Source organism: Oryzias latipes, chromosome 4 (assembly GCF_002234675.1).
Source record: "Oryzias latipes chromosome 4, ASM223467v1".
Classification (NCBI taxonomy): domain Eukaryota; kingdom Metazoa; phylum Chordata; class Actinopteri; order Beloniformes; family Adrianichthyidae; genus Oryzias; species Oryzias latipes.
Genome location: NC_019862.2, coordinates 11398471 through 11421184, shown reverse-complemented (window position 1 = coordinate 11421184; position 22714 = coordinate 11398471). Strand labels below are relative to the sequence as shown.

At 39.7% G+C, this 22714-nt stretch overlaps 1 protein-coding gene across 1 annotated transcript in view; it reads left to right on the top strand.

The window, feature by feature from the left end:
* The window catches only part of nr5a2 (nuclear receptor subfamily 5 group A member 2), a gene marked incomplete at its 5' end in the record, with an annotated part of 66564 nt that overhangs the window by 6924 nt on the left and 36926 nt on the right, over nucleotides 1–22714 (top strand). Inside the window, 1 exon segment of the mRNA NM_001104828.1 lies at nucleotides 6396–7099. Coding sequence (NP_001098298.1) covers nucleotides 6396–7099 — 704 coding nt within the window.

Genomic DNA, 22714 nt, shown 5'->3' with positions numbered 1-22714 from the left:
TGTGAAACTGAGCCGACTTGTTCAGATCCAACTTTCCCTTTTTCCTTCTGGGAAACTTAAAACTGACTTTTCTTAATTATCAATTTGCAGGTGAATTGCTTCCTCCGTATTGGACTTATCCAGCGATTCAAAATGGTTATCGCCTGCTTTGACACAATGATTGCTACAGAATAAAGTTTCATTTATTTAGAAATTCAAAAGCGATCGCCTCAGTAAACTATCCACCCTCGAAAATAGATATAAAGAACCTTGTGAAATGAAGCCTTTACTTTCGACCACTGTGATGATAGCCAGAAACAGCTTTTTTGGTATTTAGAAAAGGGTCAAAGGGAGTGGGGGGGTGGGGGGGTGGGGGGGGGGGCACCAGGTAGCAGCTGTGCACTTAAATTTCCAAAGCAAAAGATAAAATATTAGATTTGGCGGATGGCAAAAACGGTAATGATGATGCTTTTGGCAGGCTATTTCAAGACCTCTTTGTTAAGCATAGCTCAGAATCTTTTTTTAAATTTGGTTATTCAGGACTGACTGGAAAGGAGGGAGAGAAACCTCCATTTACTGCTCAGAGATCATGCTCAGAATTAACCTATTTTTTTCACGTTAGTTGACACGTTTCATTCTGTAATTACTCATCATGGCATGAACAGAGAATTCTGAAGGTCATCTTTTAACTGTGCTAAAATCGAAGCTTTAAAAGGAAAAGTTACAGGTTAAAACTTACACCTTTGCCCTCTAATTTTTATCCAATGTTGAATTGATGAATTGTTGAATTTTCTTAAAACACCACATATAATTCACAAAAGAAGAAAAGAATTTCAGAGTACAAAAGAAAAAAAAACTAGAATACCATCAACCCTTTTGGAGATTTCTTCCTTTGCCTGCCATGCATCTTTTAATTAATTGCTGTTAATTGTGAATGGCCGCTGGCCACAATGTCCCGGCCTGTCATTTCTAAGCTAATACCTATTGGGAGGAAGAGGAGGGAGGGGGGTAGTGTTTGATTTGTTTTGCCGGCGGTAACTTTCCGCTCGAGGGCAAGACGGGCCCTGCAGCGCTCTGTCAGGTGCCAGAAGCTCCAGTGGCCGACTCCTGCCACATCCAGTAAAGACCTCCCACACAGAAGAGCTGACACCCCTCAACCCACACGAAAACTCACATGACATACAAACACACACATGCACACAAACACAGGTCTTCCTGGTAAACACACAGATGTGCTGGGAAAAAAAGTGTTCAGGGAGTGACAAGCTACAGGAAAAAAGCCATGATTTTTGTTAGAAAAAAGGCTATTTTTTATCCTATTTTGTCTGCAAGAATAACCTCTTTATGTCACACAGAAGCTTGCAGACATAGCAACATATTTAATAAAAAAATACACAAAGAAAAATCAAAATTTCATTACCCTGTTTTCTTGTTCTCTTTTTATGTTAAAGTGTGCGTCAGTGTTCTGTTTGTTGACTGTCGAGCAGTAAGCCAAATGTTTCACCTTTGAGCTCACTCGCTAAAGAGTTAGCTGTAAAGACATGAGTATGACTTTTTTTCTGTTTAGGCGATAATGGGTCCTAATTATCTTGATTAGCTATCAAGTTGACCTATATAGAACTAAAGAAACATCGTCTACTCTAGGTAATTCAGTGTGCAAAAATCTCAAGATGTGTTGAACTGATAGATATATATATTTTTTTTACTACTATGATTTGGCCTCATTATTCACAGGTTGATCGTGTCCCATGAGGCTGAGCAGTGGCACATAAACACATAACTCTGACCTATATCTCCCGCTGTAAATCAGTTTTTTTTTTATCTCTGCCTGATAACAAAAGAAAAATGTTGTAACCTTGATACAAATCTGCTTTGGACCTAAAAAGGTTCAAAACTGCAGCTTTAGACATTATGGGAAGCAGCCTGAAAAAGTTTAATTTACAAGATGCCTTTTATAATTTGCTTGCTGTACTCCTATCACCAAATTTAGAATCCTTTTAAATGGTTTATTTGATGTTTTTTGCTAACATTAAAAAAAAGTGTTTGTTTTTGTATTCTTAAATAGTCAAACCTATTCTTGGCTATACTTCAGCCATATTTTACTGTGCCGGTTAAACTCCCATGCGGCCACAGCGCTCTCTCCTCAGTATGCTGTGCAGCATCTTTGTCGGCATTGTTTCATTGAGAGAACACGGTCTGATCCATTAGAACGTCATTCACTGGAGCTGGTGAAGCGTGCCATATCTGAACAGCTCCCACTGGCATAGTTTTCTTTTTTGCTCTCTCTAATAGTTGTCTTACATCACATGCTTCACTAAGCTGCCTAATATTTCCTCTGCTTGTGCATCATGTAGAAGGTAGAGCAGAACACCGTTATTAGCAATGCTGGCAGTTTGAACACATTTCAATTCTGCGGAGTATCGTCAGAGGAAGTAGGAGTTACACATTATCGTTACAGAAAAATACAAAAAGACAAAATAAAGGGGGTCAAAAATGCAGATTGAGTCTTTTTTAAATTGAAACAGGATGTAGTTTTGTTTTATCTTATAAAAAAAAGTAACATGATCCATTCTTCCCCCTCTAAAATCAGGCATCATTTTTTAGTTGTTTAGTTGCTTGCTTTTAAACACGCTGTTATCCTTCTTCAGCAAGTGTTCCTTTTTTATGCATTCTCATGCATGTAGTTAATCCCCCATCAAATGTTGTATTGATTGATTACTACACATGCAGAACCTCTGAAGAGTCGTTTAACTGAAATTAGCACCGGCAGCTGAGGCTTGTTCATTCCCCTCAGCAGCACTCCCCCTCTCTTTCCGCTTTTTATTTCCTCCCTGTCTCCATCTTTCTTGCTCTGATTTGTCTTCCATCAGCCTCCCAGTACCCACAGTGGAAACCACGGACCTGTCCCATTACATATGCATAGGTATCATAGGTATTCATGTGTGAGCAGTGGATAGGGCGCATCCGGAGCAGGGGCCAGGGCCCTGACATGACAAACAGGGTGTCAGCAAGACCCTGTGGGACCCATTAATATGCCGGCAGGCGACAGGGATCTTCACATGCGCACGTTTAATATTCCTGTATATTAAACGATCATAAATCAGAGGATATAAGCACAGAAGGCTGTATGTGTGTTCAGGTGTGTTTGTGAATATGCACAGGTGTGCGTAGGAAAGCTGTGTGCCATAGAAAGAAAATAAATGCAACGTGGGCATATTTGGGATTGTACACGTTTGATCTGAACAGAAGGTTCTGAACATTTTGGAGGAAGAGCAAATGGATGGTTGAATCAAGCTTTGTTTTTTTTAGGTTGTTCATTCATGTGAAGTTTTGTCTCAAACATAATTTTAAATAGTCCCAGCCACTCAGTCTTGCTTTAGTCCCAGAACTGACGAAACTACAACACAGATTATTTTCAAGTATTTTTATTTTAACTTTTTATTTATAAAAGAAAACCATGTTTTTATCATTTCATTTTTTTCACTATTATTTTAATGTTTTTAGCTAGTTGTCCACTTTCATATTTGTTTTTGCCTCTCTTTGTTCTAGTTTTTACTTCTCCTAGCATAAATGTATCCACCTTTGCATAACATTGTTCCGGTAAAAAAAGAAGGAATGTCTGTACGTGAATTTCCCAATTTTTAGCCAATTAAAATGCCCAGCTACCAAAATACAAATACTGTATCAACACTATAAATCACATTTTTTTGCACAAAGTTTTAAAACCTTTCAAAACAAGGCATTTTTGTTTTTTTCAACCATGCAAGATCATACGATTACATGGACTGTTTTATCATAAGTTGAGGTTCCCGTCACCCATTACACAGACAAAGGAACCCCCCCCCCTTCTTATTAATCTTGGTTAGATGAATGCAAATCACCTTGTTTAATTAAAACACATATGTGTGTGAGAGACCTAAACCCTTCAGTTCTAGAATTCATGATGTGCTGTTGGTCTCTGGGTCTGAATCAGGCAAAAAAGGCAGTCTGGGCTTAATTTTGTTTTCCCAGAAGGGTCAACTTTTAGTTTCTTAGCTCATTAATAACTCTGTTATAGAGAATCATTAATAGTTAAAGTTTTTTCTACAATAATAAATAATAAATATGTGAGAAAGAGCTCCTGATTCACTTTTTTAGTCTTGTTTTTTTAAAGTATTTTTGATTTATTTTGCAATTTATGGTCAGTTTTGGGATGAAGGTTTCTGAGCCTGAAATCGTAGTCACTATTTGGACATTTTGAAACATATGGGGAAATAGTTGTGTGAGTTTGAGTTGCGCTCCGTTTAAACTGTGGGGGCTCCTCAAGGTGGCGGAGCGTCTGGCACGCTCCCATCTCTCTGAAGTAGGTGTGTGATCTTTTTTCCAATTTAGCATTTTTGTGTTTTTATTTGTGTGAGAGACAGCCAGGGCGAAGATGTGTGTGTGCTTGCACACAGGCACGTATGTGCAAGACAGCGTGTGCAATCTGCCCTCTCGGCTGTACTTGTTCAGATCAGTGACAGGCACATTTTTGTGACGAAGGTCATTAAAATCCCTCCCAAGGCAGCATGGCATGCATCCGTGGGTGTGGGTAACCTTGCGCATATATGTCTTTGTGTGGGTGAATACGTGTCGTTGCCTCCGAACTTATATTCATCACCACACCTTCTCCCGCCCAACACCCCCCTCCAGTTTTTCTCCTCTGTTCTTTCATTCATCCGTCAAGACATCACTGTTTGGAGTGGAGTCAAAATGACTTGCTGCTGTCTGACTGTTCAGCGTGCTTGAACAGGTCAAATGTATGTGCATAAATTAGCATATTTAGTTTTGTGAAAGTGTTGCTTCAGACGATGTAAGGCCTTATCAAATTCGCTGTATTATCTTTCTCTGATTTTCTAGACTATCGGTATTAGTGTATTTTTTTTATTTTCCTACTGCATGAAGTCCCAGACGTCCGTTCGCTTTTTGCATGCTGGGCTCTGTGAGCCTCGTCAGAGTAAGAGGTAATTAAGTATGAATAATTAAAACCAGCTGCCCCCAACTGAGAGACAGCTTCCCCATGGCAGCAGTCGGGTAGATCACACATGGCCCTTATTGCAGTCCACTGTGTGCCCGGCTCGTTCATTAGAAATACCCACACCACACACTCTTTGTGATCTTCACCACAGGATATTGCTCTGAGGGGGGGCGGCGGGGGGTCATCATGAGCATGTTTGTTAAAGCAGAGAAAAGAACCCCAATTGGATTATTGTCAATCTTTAGTTGTTGCAAAAAAATTTAGTTTGCACTAATTGACAATGACATCATAAAAGCCTGAAGCAAAGCGTATGATCAGATAGAACGTGTGATTTGAAAAGGAGAAATACACATCTTTTGAGTTTTTATCAGCGAGTAACTTCTAAGTGCAGTTTGCTGGCTGTGCAGGGAGCGTCTACTGCAGCAAATCAGAGGGTTCGGGTCTATGGTCAATGAGTAACACTGCTATCGGTTGTTGTGTGTGGGCTTAAGAGTCAGCGATAAATGTCAAGTGGAATCGTTACGGGAAAACCTTTACCCTATACACAAGTTACATATCCATAGGTTTCACTTCCAATACACCACGCACACATTCCCTGCAAAAAGAGTTATCCCTAAAATAGGAACAAGATCACTAATCTTAAGAAGAAAATCACTAGTTAAAAAAAAGAAGAAAATCACTAGGAGGTAGTAAAATCCTCTGTCCATGCACCATGTCACTTTTACTGAGCAAGAAATCTCATAAGATATAAAAATCAAGTATTTAAAAAGGGAAAAATAAGCTAAAAAAGCTAACAGTTTGACAGATTGACTCAAAATTATATTTATCCAGCCCCATAATAAGTATTTTTTGCCAGTTCTAAGCAAATGGTTTGTGTTTTTTGAGTTTTTCTTTGTCTAATTGTAGTTCATTTTGACTATAGCGACAAAAATTAGTGTAATTAATTAAAATAACTGATTTTAAAACTAAATCTAAACATGACGAGAATACAATCTTAGGACAAGTTGGCCCATCCTTATTAATTCTCATAAAATTTAAAACTGGCACTTACTCTTCTAACGTTCATCTAAGTTTTGTTCCCAAAATAAATTGTTTCAACATTTCTTGAACTTTAAAGTATCATTGTTAAAATGTAACCAAAAATTACAGTGCAGTTTGAGTTATTTTTAGCCTTAAATCAAGTTTTTCTACCTTCAAGAGTTTGGAGCAAAATGATTACAACTCATTTTATTAATAATATTCCTTCGTTCTAAATCCTAGCCCTTAATGAGACAAAAATCTCTCAACTATGCAGATTTGAAGAAATCCAAAAGTGTAGAGCCCGGACAAAATTAAAATATATAAGTGATGCTTTTGTAACTAGTTGAATATATTTAAAAATAATATTTCTTTTCTGCTTTCTCATTTGTCCCCTTGTCAGCTGTGCGGGCAGATCGCATGCGTGGCGGTCGCAACAAGTTTGGCCCCATGTACAAACGTGACCGTGCCCTCAAGCAGCAGAAGAAGGCGCTGATCCGAGCAAACGGCCTAAAGATCGAGGCCATGAGCCAGGTGATGCAGGCCGTGCCCACTGACCTCACCATCTCCTCGGCCATTCAGAACATCCACTCTGCAGCCTCCAAGGGCCTCCCACTGACCCACCATTCCGGCCACCACAGCAGTCACCACCACCATCACCATCATGCCACCGCCCTTCCCCCAACAGACTACGACCGTAGCCCGTTTGTCACTTCACCGGTCAGCATGGCAATGCCGCCGCACGCTGGCAGCCTGCAAGGTTATCAGGCGGCCTACGGACACTTTCAGAGCACGCGCACCATCAAGTCAGAGTATCCAGACCCGTACACCAGCTCCCCAGAGTCCATCATGGGCTATGCTTATGTTGACGCCTACCAGTCAGGTTCTCCACCCAGCTTTCCACATCTGATTGTAGAGCTGCTAAAGTGCGAGCCGGACGAGCCGCAGGTCCAGGCAAAGATCCTGGCGTATCTACAGCAGGAGCAGGCCAGCCGAGGCAAACACGAGAAGCTCAACACGTTTGGCCTGATGTGCAAGATGGCCGATCAAACACTCTTCTCCATTGTAGAATGGGCGCGCAGCAGCATATTCTTCCGTGAACTCAAGGTAAGTTGTCTGTTTCAGTCACTTTTTATTAATTTTTTTCTGTAGATTGAAATCGTCTTTATTATTTACTGTTGTGCTGTTAGAGATACATCCTCTGTCAGGGAGTAGTTTTAGCTGCAATGCCATTGATTAGAACAGCACCTTGATTAAATTTCAAACCACTACCTTAGCGCCTCTTTCAATCAACCACTTCTTATTTTGCATCAGTTCTAAATCTCACTCCAATTTCAGCACTTCAAAATGTACAAAAACATCATTTGTTGACATCTTCACTAGTATTAGACCGTTTGAGTGTCTGTGTTCCTCCTATTTGTCCTAATGCCAAACAAAACATAAATAAAATTAAAATTGTGCCCCACAAGTAAAATACCAGGGTTCACCCTCCTATTCATCCCAGCAGAGCTCAAGGGAGACTTTCTTGTGTGTTTTGTGAACATGAAGCTTCATTTCCTCTAAATGGAGGTTAATGTTTAGAGCGCCACAAAAAACATTTGATTAGTGAGTGCTCACCTGTTTCCTTTCCCTTGTCTGAATTCTTTTTTCGGCTTGTTTTACACCTTGTTTCACCAAAAGGCTCAACTGCATATTTATTACCCCACACTTTTAATACAATTTTATTTTCAAAGAGGAGAAAAATAAATGCTAATATACGTACTAAAAAAACGTTGCCCATTTCAACAGAGATGAAGGTACTTGAAAAACACTTGATGACATTTTGCACACATTGTATCGCCTACTGACATTAATGAGTATGTATGTACGTACGCATATGCACAAAGGCTCATTGAAGGTGTGTCCAGAGCTAATAATTGTGTGTGGCTTGCCCATTAACTTTGAGTGATAATTTCTGCTCCATTGAAAGCTCTCCAGTCCTCGCTCCTGTCTCCTAATTTAATTATCTCAGCTACTAGTGTTGGTCACACCCTGATTTGCTGCTGAATGAGCTGTCATTATGTTTGTCTAATGACTATCCATATTAATAGTAATTGAACCAAGTGCCTGTCACAAAAGCTTCACAATGAACTGGGCTTAGTGCAGAGGCAAGCGGGCTGTATTACAAAGCCCATGTTTCTTTTTCTGAAAGCGAGGACTGTGTTTCACTTGTGAGGGAGATAATTAAGCTCACCCCAGTTTCTCTGTTTTTAAAGCGTCATCTAAAGCACAAGGGGTTTGGATAAATAGTGCGCTAGCTGTGTCTCTGGCAGATTTTCCCACACACTTGTCAGATCTCTGTTCTCACTAGTTTTACATCAGGAGCCATTCTGAGGACTGCTGAGCAAAATTTAGACTTGGAGGGAGAAAATGAAAATTGAATTTTTGGTGTTTCTTCTTGTGGCATTTTTCTCGTAATCTATATACAGAGAGAAAATTAAGCATAAAATTTGATTTCTGAGTAATAATTTATTCAAATCGTTGTGAATCAGGAGCAGACAAAAAGATGTTGGAAAAAGCCTCTGGCAGTGGCGTAGGTGCTAGAGTCAGCATGCCACAAGCTCCCTGCTCTGCTCCATGCCGATGCATCCAAATGCAGACAAATAGATCCATGAACGTCTTCGTATTCCTCCTCTGAGCTCGCTTCTGGCTCAAAACTGTACGGCTGGATAGCTCAGATATTGCTCGCCATTTTTGTTGCACTGGTAGGGCAAGGGATGATTAGAAGTCAGGGACAGCTCACTCCGTGCCAATTTTCGAATGAAATCCTGCTGCTCTGCAGAAAGTATGTCCAAAAAAAAAAAACAGTTTCTTTCTTTGCTTTTGGGAATAAGGCATAACATGAGGGACGCTTATATCTTGCAACTCGAACTTTAGAATTCAGGGTTAGCTTTTTATACCTCAGTTTTGATTGGTTTCAACACGTCGACAGTAATGCCCTGGCAGGTTGGGCGTACTGCTGCTTTTTAAATCATAGATGTGATGATGGAAAGTTTTGGCAGGCGTTGTTTTGGCAATTTCAAGTGAGCTGTAGACAGGTGCATGTTTGACCGTGTGGTTATGTGTGTTTGAACTCTGGTTTTTGTCCTGTGTCTTGCAATCATTTAAACAAATCTTTAAGCCTTATGTGTCTTTTTTTATTTGCAAATTAATGATTTTATAGCTTTTTTTAAAAGTTCAATAAACTGGTTAGCTTTTTTGGATTAAACCCTGAGATTTGGCTCAATCTCACATAACTACCTTCCATAATTTCCTCGAGAAAAAATGCAGGAGCGTTCAGCACAGTTTGAAGTTTGATGGCTGTTCTTTATGTCATAATAAAAAAAAAAAGTACATTCTGCAGATGGCTGGTTTTGTTCTGATTAAAAGGTTTGGGTTTCTGGGTCATTACTGTGTTTTATAGAACTGGAAATGATTTTATTTTGAAACATATTTAGCCCACTTTTTTTAGGTTCAGTTCGTGATTCTTAAATATATTAAATTTTGAGACCAAAGAGTCTCATTTCTTTAATGGTCCCCATATTTTTAAGCGTTTTTGAAAGGGAGAAATCATGTCTTTGTCACATTTTAGTGTACCGTTTGTCCTCCTGCTCACTTTGTTAATACTAAGCATGTCCAAAAACAAATGCTGGGCTGTTTTTACTCTAGTCTGTGCAACTAAATAGAGTAAAAGTAGATACATATGCTTATATGTTTATTTTGTATTGTTTTAGTCAGTTTTTTTTTTGACATTTTCCTGAAATGTTGTGTTTTTAGTAAATTAAATTGATAAATTAAAGATGGATCCAGCTTATTTGGATAATCTTCAAAATTTAAGAATAAAAAAAAGGAAATAGACATTAAAAGGCCAACTGCTTCAGATTCCATTCTGAAAAAGGAAGATATTTTCCCCACTGAAAGCAGAAGCAGACGAAAGCAGAAAGAGAGAGATGGGCTGTTGTTCCGCTCTCATGGGAAAACTTCGGCACACTTGTGCAGACGTGTCACAACAGAAATCGTGTGAGTTAAAATAACATGTGGCTGGAGAACGCTTTGGTTTTGTAGCGCAGCATGCACATGACATCATGACAAATTGTAATGCATTTGAACCCTTAGTTGTTGATTTTTATCTTTTATTCCTTTTATTGCACGGGTCAAAAAATATTTTCTGTAACTGAAAGTTGATGATAATACAAATTTTATATATTGCAAAGGAAAGGGCAGTAAAAAAGAAAACATTACACAATTGAAACAAGAAGGTACATTTGTAACAAATAACAGATTTTGTATTGTATATTGGCTTTGCCGTTTGTAGTATAAAATAGTAAAGAGATGAGGACTGGCTGAACAACAATTCTCCCAATGTTCCTGTTTGGATCTGCATGATTTTACGATGTTTGTGTGCGTATGCGTGTGTACTAGTGACTCATTTTAAAGGCCGGCTCCAGGCTACTCTGTCCCCCATTGTTTCGGCACAGGGATGGCCAGTCTGACTCCCACCACAAACACAATGGAAGGGAGAATTTAGCAGTGCAATCGGGGACTATTGATGATTCATATGTTTATGTCTTACCTTCCTTACTGTACTCCCTTTTCACCAAAGCAACTACACCCTCTTTCCTCTCTACAGCCTTTAAAGTTCCACTCCAACTATATTTTTATCTACTGTAAAATTGTTCCCAGTGGTCTTCGAATTATGATCATGCAGGCAAAATCTAAAACCTATGTCGTATTTTAAGACATAGTTTCTTCAGAGCACCAGAAGTTCATCAGACATTTGCCTCTGAGTTGTTGGCGTGGAAGTAACCCTCTGTTGATGTCCCATCATCCCTTTATTTACAGTCTCTCTTGCTAGCTTACAGCCCTCACTACCCCAACCTAACATTACCAGTGCAATTAAAGCAAATCAAATCAAATTTTATTTGCATAGCATTTCTCTAACCAATGTGACTTTACATAAAACCTTTTCCAATTTTAAAACTAAAAGCAAGAGCAGTGAGGCTCTGGCCCGCTGATTTCCATTGCTCCGTCACAACTGACAGCTTTTTCAAATGGCAGGTTTTTATTTGCTCCTGATCCATCCCAATTTGAATAGAGAAACACTCAGAAACGCAGTTGTAATCTTAAGTTATTTTATGTCTGCGATCATAATAAAAATGCTACAAGACATGTTAAAAACACCAAAAACACAATTGTGAATAAAGTGGGTCTTTAAAGACCCACTCCAATCAGCAAGACTGATTTCTGATAGACTACTGCTGCTCTTCAGAAACTATGTCCTAGAAAACAACAGATTTTTTAATTTTGATTTGGAGTGGGTCCTTTATAAAAAGACAGTGTAATGTTGGGGCAACAAAGGCATTTTGTCCATAAGTCAAGCATTAAATCGATAAAGACTTTCAAGTTGTCGGATGTGTTAAAAATGCTGAAGTTCACATCGATGCTATTTAAAATTTTTTGATTCTTTTCCTACTTCACAAATGTTTTTTTCACGATTTTTCTAAGCATTGAGTGTTCATTGTGTTCCATGAAGTCTGACTTACAAAGAAAACAGCTATTAACAGAAAAAAGGCAGCCAGGAATAACATGTTTTCACCAAACTGTTAACAAATAAAATCTTTCAAATCCATTTAGGTTTGATTAACAATGAAATCTCAGATGACAGCTTTAAGCTGCTCGTGCATTTCTGCAAAAAAAAGATGGTAAACTCAGAGGATTGTGTGTCTGCCAACTTCCAAGGGGGAAACCTGGTTTCCAAAGTGTTGGCGAGAGAAGTGAAGACAATGGTTGCAAAAAAAAAAATCACATAGCAAGATTAAAGCATTTGCTGTCATTCTTGGAGAAAGTCTCGATGTCATTTCCAGGTTCAAACACAATTCATTTATTTGTCAAAAAGTTGAAACTTTTCAAACATTGAATGGTGTGTAACTTTATATCTATATTTAGCCCATCCACCTGATAAAGTCGAAGCTGAGAGTAAAGTGCCTAAGACATTTTGAAATGTAGCCTCACTTCTCAGTTTAGCCATCCAGGGACAGTTTATTGGGGGAGATTCAGACTGGGTTTTTTTTTGTTCTTCAGGTTTTTTTTCTCCTTTTGCTTTGCTCTGCAAGTAGCAGAATGGTAAAAACAGAACGGAGGGTCATTATGTTGAAGAGGAACTGTATTAGAAGTTTGGCTCCCTGGGAAAGCTCCCAGCTGAGATGGGACAGCCATATTGGATAAACAGATGGTTGGGGGGAAAGAAAGGAAAGGCGAAGAGAACAGAGGTGAATCAAAGAGCGGAGATGAGAGGAGAGTGAGCAAAGTGGGGAGAGAGAAAAAGAAAAGAATGAAGAAAGACAAAGATGAGTGAAGATGGACCGTTGTAGCAGCTCATCCTTCATTTGCTCTCACTTGTTTATACAGTATGTGAATGGAGATGCTGACATATGTTGACATTCAAGTTTTATTTGGATTGAATGCATAAAAACAACCACTTTTAAATGTCTAATGATCATTAATACAGGAACTAAACTGCTGTTGTTTCCTTGAATCTATGAAAAAACAAAGGCTTTAACGCTGCACTGATAGGTGTGTTTTATTTTTCTTGGTTTGTGTTTGATTGTCATGTTTTGTGTTGAGTTTAATTATGTTCTAATGACTTTTGTGTCGTTCAGTCACACCAGGCTTTAGCGTTCAACTGTCACAGCCCCCTTTTTTCAGTTATCCATGTTTTTTTTAGCTGTTTCCTGTCAGATTCCAACGTTTTTTTTTTTTCAACTTTTGGTTTAGTCACAGTTGAATTTAAGTTTTTCTCGTTTTTTTAGACACATTTTAAATGTTGCTAAACATCTAAATGTCTGCATTTAGATCTTTTGAACAATATTTACAAACAAAAACAAACCATATTTATCCTTACACTTAGACATTTGTTTTTTGTTTATCATGAAAAACAAGTGTTAAATATTGAAGAGACAAAGGCTTATTTTGTGTCCAGAAGTCTCTTTGGACTGGGTGAGGGCACTGTCCTTGCTTTTTGTTGACCGCTGATTGCACCTCTTTGTTTCTTGATGCCAGTTTTTTATTTTTTTTTATTTACACTCGGTAACTAAGTGGTAATTAATAAGACGGTTTAGGTGTGATGTAGGATCTACAGCAACCTCATCATACTCTTAACCCTTTAACGCCAGAGTTTTAGCTCTAGTGTTTACATTCTTTTGACTACAGTAACTCTTAAACCGGTAACACAATTAACGTCATTATATCTATCTATCTATCTGTCTGTCTGTCTGTCTGTCTGTCTGTCTGTCTGTCTGTCTGTCTGTCTGTCTGTCTGTCTGTCTGTCTGTCTGTCTGTCTGTCTGTCTGTCTGTCTGTCTGTCTGTCTGTCTGTCTGTCTGTCTGTCTGTCTGTCTGTCTGTCTGTCTGTCTGTCTGTCTATCTGTCTATATTCTTTGCGCCATTATGCAACATTTTTATGTGTTTCATATCGATGTAAAGCAGCTTTTCTCCATGTCAGAATCAGCTGATTCATGTTGAACACGTCAACAGTCGAGGTCAAACAGCGACTGTTGTTTTGTTATCGCCGGCAATATTTCCCGGCCTTAAGCGGGTTTAAACCACAGATATCAATGTCAGTCTTGTTACAGAGGTCAGTGCCCCCTCCCTGCTCCTTCTGACACCCCAGATCTGACTAACTGTAAGCGAGGTGAGGTTGGCAGACAAACTGTTGGCAAAGATGTGTGTGTGTGTTCCCGGTTGACTGCATTTGAATTATTCTGCTAGTTAGGTTATCATGAGCCGCAGCCCTGGATTAGAAGAAAGAAGTGGAAATCAAGTAAAAGATGGGTTGAGTTTTAAAATTGAAAAGTTTCAGTGAGTTGAAGAAAGATGAAGAAAAAGATGGACAGAAGTTGAAAGATCAGGGGAGAAAAAAAATTAACTAAGGGAAAAAAGAACTGGAAAAATACAGATGAAGTTAGCGATCAAAAACAGGGTGTTTTAAAGAAGAAAAAGGAAAAAAACAGACACTACACAGAATAAGAGAAAAATTGAGAGACAGAGAAGAATAGAAAGAGTGAAATAAGGAAAGAGGAGTTTAAAGGAAAGGATGAGTAAGGGATTGCAACAACCAAGGGTAGGGGGAGGAGGAAAGGAGGCATAGTGAAGGACAACAGGGGAGGGTGAAAAAAAGGACCGCTAGGTTGGCGAGGTAGGGGGTACAAGGGGGGAACAGGTGGAAGGTTAATGGGACTGGAGCGGATCCACCAGACGCTCTTGGGCTTGATATATGGGCCCAGGGCCTGGCGCGGGGCGTAGGCTTTCAAAGATATATTATTTCATTTGAAGACCAGCACCATTCTGCCTGACACCCCCCCCCCCCCACCTCACCCCAGCCGCTACCACAAACTATCCTCACACCACACTTCCAAACCCACCCCACCCCCCACAGCCCAGCATTTGTCCAGTGATAGATCACACCCCCACCACCTGCTCCACCCCACAACACCTTACACACATGCAAAAATACACACTGAACATTGTCTCCTCATCAAAACGCAACCAAAATTCTGTTTCTTGTGTTTAAATCCATTTATCTTTTCGGGTTGGGGGGGGGGGGTATTTCTATAGTCCTTTCTTATTTTTACCTTCTCCTCCCTTGTGTGAGTCTCCCCTGCTGTAGGCAGGTCTCATGGCTGGCTGTGTGTTTTTTTAAGTTGCTATTTCAGAGGTAACAATATCTGTTTGATCAGTAGCAGTGGGTCAGAGCAGGAGTTGAGGGGATACTTATGGGGAGGGAAAGGGTGGTGGAGATTCACAAAGGCCTCTTTTCATTTATGAATTATTGACCATTGCGGAGAACATTGTTCTCTCTTATTCAGAAATACTGTAAAATGCCCCTCCTGATTTTTTTTCCCCTTTCTTACCAGTACCCCTGCAAGGAAACTGAACATTTTTGGATTTAGCTTGTGGCAAAACCTAAGTCAAATATAAATAAGCAAATAAACTTACCTGAGATGCTACAGGTCTGTTTCCATGAAATAATTCCTTGAGGTTTCCTCAGAAGGGCACTGAAAGTGCTTTCCTGCTGTTAGTTAATACGATGATCATATATCACAAGCACATTGTGCAAAGCTTTACGGAAAATGGGTTTCATAATCTGTACATTTGTGTCTGACCGATTTAATAGAAACTTTTTCATCCTTCGATGATCTCTGAGAAATGAAGCCCTTCTAAAAACTGTAACAGTAGGTAAAACCTCACGGGATCGCAGGAGGCCGGAAGGAAGAACAGGAAACTTGTTAAAAGAAAAGATTTAAGGTCGCTCGTCCCAGAGGAAATCCAGCTTTAAGGAGACAATTGGGAGGGACTGGAAGGTTTGGACATACACAGAGTCTGTTCATCTACTTGACGCTTTGATGAGGGATGAAAGGCTGTCATGAAGTACAGGTTTACAGAGCTCTGAGCAATGATAGACTCAACTGTCCTCAACATCATTTCCTTTAGCTTGTGCTCCGTGCTCTCTTAAGGAATATTTACTGCATTTTTTTCTCCACAGTTTCAAACTGCAGCTTTGCATATGTGTGAACACAGACAGATGGACAAACATGTTCACATGGACATCTTAACTCAGGGACAACACTGAACCAAGTTCCTGCACCAACATGTTAAACCCTCTCTGTCTGTGCTTTATTGCCCTCTGTGTTCAATTTATTTTGCAAAAAGAAAGCAAAGATCACCTCCACCACCTTTCAATTTTTTATTTATTTTTTCATATTTTCAAGCAACTTAACACAGCCTGATTCGCATTTCCCAAGCACTTTGGGCATTCTGCAGCAGAAAATGCAGGTTGAGTTTAAGTCTTGTTTGAAGATCATCAGGGTAAAAGCCTTTTTTATTGGCAGGTCATGCCGCTTGTTAAGACGGTGATGCAGGTGACTAGGATGTGCTGTTAGCCTCTGTGGCCCCCAAAGTAACATGGCTGCTCTTCCCCAAGTTGGGAACAGACAGTAAAATTAGTGGCAGGAGACAGACAGGCGGTTTGAAAGCAAAAGAATTGGGAAAATATAACAAATATAAGACAACAAAATTGGGTAAACAAAGTGAATATGGCAACTTGATTACGTTAGTGAAGCTGCTAACAATGAAAAAATAAATAAAACTTAACACTGGAAAGATTTTATCAAAGTAAAAACTTTCACACTCTATACAGGTCCTCCAGTGGGGTTTTATAATCATGGAAAGCCCACATTTAATCTTTATTCTGAATATTTCTACTTTGGACTTTAACGTAAAAAACAAAAACAAAAAACAAGTAACTATTAAAAATAAATGCATCTGCTAAAATCCTGAGGACCTGAGGGTAACAATTTGTCAGTCAAGCAGCAAACTTAAACATAGAAGCACAGGTATTTTGCTGATAAATTATTTCTGGCTTCTCCACAAGGTCAGAAGGTCTGAGGTGAAGCTGCAGCAGCCTTAAGCTGATCTTTGACCTTCAACTCTAAGTCAATCATACAAACTATGCAAACATGTCAGTAAAGTTATTCTCCATTTTGTCATTGTCTCCTTTCTTGTCTATAAGATAGATTTTTTTTCGTCTGCAGTAATTTAAATGAAAGAAGCAGATGGCTAAAAGGTTATATATACCGTAAATTCCGGACTACAAAGCGCACCCGATTACTAGCCGCACCCACCTATTTTCACGTGTTTAACTAATTTTATTCATACACAAGCCGCGTCGGAGTAAAAGCCGCATGGATTTGGCAACATTGTTATCCTGACGGATCACATCCTGACTCACAGAACAAGTGTGATTTATTAGCACACAGTGGGTGGAGTCAGTTTTGCCTCAGGCTCGTTTATGTGAGTATATCTGCATCTGCCAAACAGTATGCACCTCTATTCTGTTCACAAGTTCCTCAGTTATGGTTTTTATTTTATTTTTATTTTTTACTTATTGACAATCTAGGTATCATACATAAAATTACAAACAGTAACCATATAATCAACATTACATCCCTCAGTTATGATGAGGAAATTTACATCCGCGATCCCCCATTTCCCATGAGTCTTAGGGGCTAAAGGCGGGGCCAACGCCCGGTTCGCCACACTGTTGTACGTGTTTAAGAATGAGCAAGTAGCAGCAGTGCATGGAGGGGTGAACGGGAACAGCTCTCCTTCCGCTTGTGTCGCGGCAGCGTTATGGGAGTAACAGGGCTGGTTAAAAAACACGCTAGTAAAATAAAGCAGGGACGACTGAAAAGGGCGCGCCTCAGCGCGATAGCGCCTCCTCGCGGCGCGTGGGTCAGAAGTTTCCTTCCACAACAAACACTGTTGGTCCGCGGACGCCTCTGCGCTCCCGCGCGCTCCTTGTCTCCCTTTCCTATCTACTCCGACAGCTCTGGCCAGGGCGGCTTCAAGAAGGAGCACTTCGTCCCCATTGCGCCGGTGGACGGAGCAAATCGTTTCTGTGCAGAGCAATCGGACTTAATACTGTACGGTTTGTGTATGAGGGGCGGATGCGTTGTTACACGGGGAGCCTTCAGACTGCCATCGGCCCCGCAGCTCACACGACACGCAGTCTCCAGCTCACACGGAGGCTGTGAGCGTTTCAATGCAAAACTCCGCTCAGTCCTTAATAACCGTTAAACGATCACGTCGATTTGTGTTTCCAGTCGTGTCCCGACAAAATAAAGGCTGATGTTATTCCCACATGCGCTGTTCTCTCCGTCACGCAGCTGACCGGCTTTTCCAAACCCGTTGGTGATGGTGGATTTTTTCACGCTGCTTTTAATTGCTTTTAACTTGAAAGCTGCATCATATTGTAGTGGCGATCACGTGCACGTTGGGTCTAATGGCACCAAAGGATTCTGGGATGCGGCCGGGCATGCGTGTTTCGTTTTGTGGAACCATGACTGAAGTGTCTAAGACCTGAAGTGAGCTCCATGCTGTTTGGCTGCTTAGAGGTGTGTTGAAAAAACAAATGGCTTGTGTTTGGTGTTAGAGAATTCAAACTATTCACCGTGTCCGAAAATACGTACACGGCGGCCGCCAAATAAATCCATAAATTAGCCGCGTCACTGAATAAGCCGCACGGCTGTAAGCGCAGGAAAAAAGTAGCGGCTTATAGTCCGGAAATTACGGTATATATATATATATATATATATATATATATATATATATATATATATATATATATGCACACATAGAAAACATTGATGTGCTTTTTGTTCTTAGGAAAATATGGCAAGCACAACCAGTGGCCCCATGTTTCTTAAGTTCCCATATTGTGTGGTCTTAATTATGTGCATGTAATTCAGCCTGTATGGAGATTGCGGCAGTGTTTGCTGCTTTTGTCAGCGGGCTGTCAACAGTTGTCTCCCGATGTCTATTTCTGATGCTTATTTACGGCTTGTCTATTCTGGTCAGGGAGTGGGGAAGCTTTTTGAGGTGATGGGGTGGGGTCAGGGGTTCCAGGAGACAATAGATAAGACAGTAGTGGAGCAGAGTCGGATAGTTTTACACTTTAAGGGTGGAGGGGTATTTATATTCAACTGGTAAGGCGGCTGATTGAACTACCACACTGATGACTGATGTATTCAGTACATACGGGTAACATTAGACATCGTGGTTGTATTGTGACGACGGGCGAGAAATTTCATTGGGGCAGCACGCCAAACAGAAACCCTGCTGAGAAAATGGCTTTGGCTCTTTGGACAAAGTGGGATAAAGACACCTGTTCTCTATTTCTGCTTATTGTGCGTCTTTTTTTTGCTGGTTTTAATTTTCCTCTCTTTTTTTTTTCAACTTTCTTTTACACCCGACTGGGAGCTTTTACTACTCGCACACCATTCTCTTTTCTTCCCCCCGAAGCCTGTCAGTCTATTTTTTAATTCCTCCACAAATGCTATAACTGCAATGCTGGCAGGAGCCACACGTAAACGATTCCATACATGTGGAATGAAGGCATGGTACTAGCTGTGACAGGCCTGTATTCTTTTAGGATTGCACCCTCTCAGAGGGGGATAAAGTGGGACTTTCAAGAAAGCCGAAACACTAAAGGGCAATAAACCAAAAATTTCAAAATGAGACTTGTTGAAAAAGGTGTCGACAGGCACATTAAAATCCTAGAAATGAACCAGCAATCCTGAACGAAAACCAAGATAGACAAGGATTTCAGGTGGCAAACCACAGTTTCATTTGTTCACAGACCAGAGCTTTACAACACCACATGTTGCACTGCAGTTCCCATCAGGTGCAGCAGCATTACCAAGCCTGCAGCAACGTACCACGGAGAGGCATCCCTCCCTTAATCCAGATGCATTCATGGCAGCTCATGTCAGAGTAGGCCTGGAGATACCCTTCAGGGAGAAGCATCCATCTGTTCTGCAGCACTGTGAGTTAGATCCGCCTCGCAGTTGGGTGCTTTATGTATCACACGGAAGTGCTCAATTATATAATACAGATATTTAATGTGCGCATCAAAAACTGTTATCTCTGATCTGGGCCACATTTGGGTATCGATTTACTGCTGTTTGTTGTAAAAATCACCACCCAAGCCCCTCTATGCCTCCCCCTCCTTAAGGCAATAACAGTGAACAACAAGCCAAGAGCGTCACATGCTAATGGGAATTTGTGTCTCCCCATCTCTCAGACAGAAAACACCACAGCGCCAGTCTCTGCATTTTAAAGCAGTTTCAGTCTTCTGGTTTGCGTCAAGGTTTAATGCACATCTGTGTCTATGGGTACATAGCAGGGATGCAACAATTCACTTTCCCCATGATTTGGTTCAAACTTCAATTTTTTGGTCTGTTTTGTTTTGGTTGGATTTATGATCTATTGCAAAACAACAAAAAAAACTTTAAAATTGAGGAAAAATCTCTTTTTTTATTTGCTAATAAGCCAGGAACAACGTGAAAAAACCTTTTGGTTGGCTTATACTAAGTAACTTTTAATAAAACAATAAATCATAAGTTTGTCTCATGTGTGTTTGATACTGTCAATGTAAACAGTGGTTTGTTGTAGGGATATAGCGATTCACTTTCCCCATGATTCGATTCAATGGTCCAGCATACGGTTCGGTGTTAAACTGAGAATTGTGGTATCCCTAGTACATACGTGTTTGGGTGGCAGGGTATGACGTAAAAAAGGAGCTGATAAGGATCTACACTGAATAATTCAAAATGTTAAACCCTAAGCTGTAGCCTCCAGTCTTGTTTGTCACTTGTGTTTCTTCTATGCTTTTTAATTTAACAGATAGACAGATAGACAGCAATTTTGACCAGTTCTTATAGTCTACTCCAAAAAAGAAAAAAAATCAGTCCATAAATTCATGCGGTTTGATTGAAACTCGTTAAAACAAAAATCCCCATGTAAATATAAAGTAATTCTTACTCATGTTTGTTGTTGTAATAGATCCATCCACCTCCTGAGTCACACTAAATTCTATTTTGGGTTATGGGGTTGCTGGAGCCTGTCCCAGCTAGTGTTGGGCTGCACCCTGAACAGGTCTAATTGTTGTAGTATCTTAACCCTTGTGCTATCTTAGATGACCCCACCCTTACATTGACATAAAGGTGGAAAGACTTCATGTAATCCATGGACATCAGTGAAGATCACAAATCATTGAAAAAATAAAGGTTCAGCGCACTGTCTTGTGGGTCTAGATGACCCCACTCCCAATGTTAAAGTGCCTAGGATAGCACAAGGGTTGCAGATCCCGGCATGCAATTTAATGTTTCTCTATATTACAATTCATTTAAAAATCTATACTTTTCACACCCTACCTTAAAACCACCAAGTCAGAAATTGTAGCTCAAAAACTGCAAAGCAAAAAAATCCAAAAGCCAAGTTTAAACTCCTGCGGATTGCCTGATAGATGAACCTCTAGGTGATGTTGTTTTGTGTGCTCGGAGGAATCAGTAAAGGAGTGCTGATGGATCAATAGGATTTTTCATGATCAGAACCCCAGTCAGGAGCCTCGTAGACTAAAGCCGTAGCACTCACTTAACATTTGGACAACAGGCATTTTCTCTGTCTGCGTTTGATAAAAGAGAAAGGTCTGTAGGTTGGAGTCCGGAGCAGCAGGAGTAAGGTGTGTGTACGTATGGATGTTATTACCAAAGATTTGTAAGTGTGTGTTTGTGTAAGTATTAAGGTCTTGACATTATTGCATTTAAGTGTGTCTGTTGCGTCTTTGAGTGAAAGAGGAAAGATTACTTTTGGGAGAAGCCATTCCCTGGGCTGCGAGTGTATTAGCGGCCTAATGTTCATGTGAATAATTGATTAGCGCCTCTCTGTCTTTTTGATAATTAGTTGATAGCTTCTTAGCTCTAAGCCCTAAGATTTTGTTTGTGTGTTTTTTTTTTTCTTTTTGTGCCCATATGTGTGTGTGTGGTGGGGTTTTTCTACCTATCCTGAAAACATAGTGTCAAAACAAATCGTATTGACTCTAAGCCATATACAACCATGGATTAACTTTCTAAAGAAATTATTTTTCGAATAAATGACTTTCTCATAACCTACTTTTGTGTGTATTTTTCAAGATATCACCACAGAATACACTGTTTATCATAAACTGCTACAAAATGAAAATTTAACCTATCCATTCTGTGAATGTTCACTTTGATTAGGTTTTGCAAATTTACTTTAAAATTATGGATCAGCAATCTTTGAAGTCCCAATACGATCATCTTTTGAACTTTTTAAAGCATTCCCAGTGGTCTTTTAATGATGATTATCCCGTTTTTAGCCAAAATGAAAAAAAAAAACTGTATAGTTTTCTAAAACAGTTTCTGCAGAGCGGCGATAGTTCATTAGAAATTTGCTTCTGAGTTGTGGGCGGGACTGTTGGTGCAGAGTAAGCCCACCTCTACTCCCCATCATCCCTTTGTTTATATTCTCTTCTGCTAGCTTACAGCCCCTTACACCCGCATCCTAACATTACCAGTGCAAAAAAAAAAATGGCAAGCAATATCAGAGCTATCCAAGCTGTACAGTTTTGAGCCAAATGCCAGCTTGGACGCAGAAAATGAAGATATGCATAGATCTTGTCATCTACAAACCTATCCATCGATCAGAATGAAGCAGGGAACTTGCTGTTGTAGCTTCTACGTCACAACTACAAGCTTTTTCCAACACATTGCTTTTTTCATCTGCTCCTGATTCATAACAGTTTAGTTAAAGAAATACTCAAAAAGGCAGTTTTAAGCTTAATTTTCTTAATATATGTCCTCCATCATGAGGAAAAGGCCACAAGAACATTTTAAAAAACACAGGTAGACATATTCATTGGAGTGGGTCTTTAAAATAGCTTCTTTCTTTATTTTTTAAGATGACCGTTTCTGTAACATCAGAGCTAAAAAGTCAAACATAACCTGTTATTTTTTGTTAAATGACCATTGCATATATTTGTATTTATCCCGTACTTAAAAAGCAATTCTTTTAACACAAATTTCTTTAAGAGGGCACTGATATACTGAAGAGATCAGCTTCTAGGGAATATAAATGTTTCATTAAAGGATGAAGCTGATTGCTCAAAACAACTCTGTATTGACTAGTATTCAACCTTTACTCTTTGACGGAGATAACGTCTTCAAATATATCACAGAAATGCACCAGAAAACATTTTCTACAGCAGTGAGTAGAATTTTTTCTTTTAATTTGTCATTCAGACTCATAGCATTAACTTCTGAATCCATGTGAAGATAAAAAAAAATC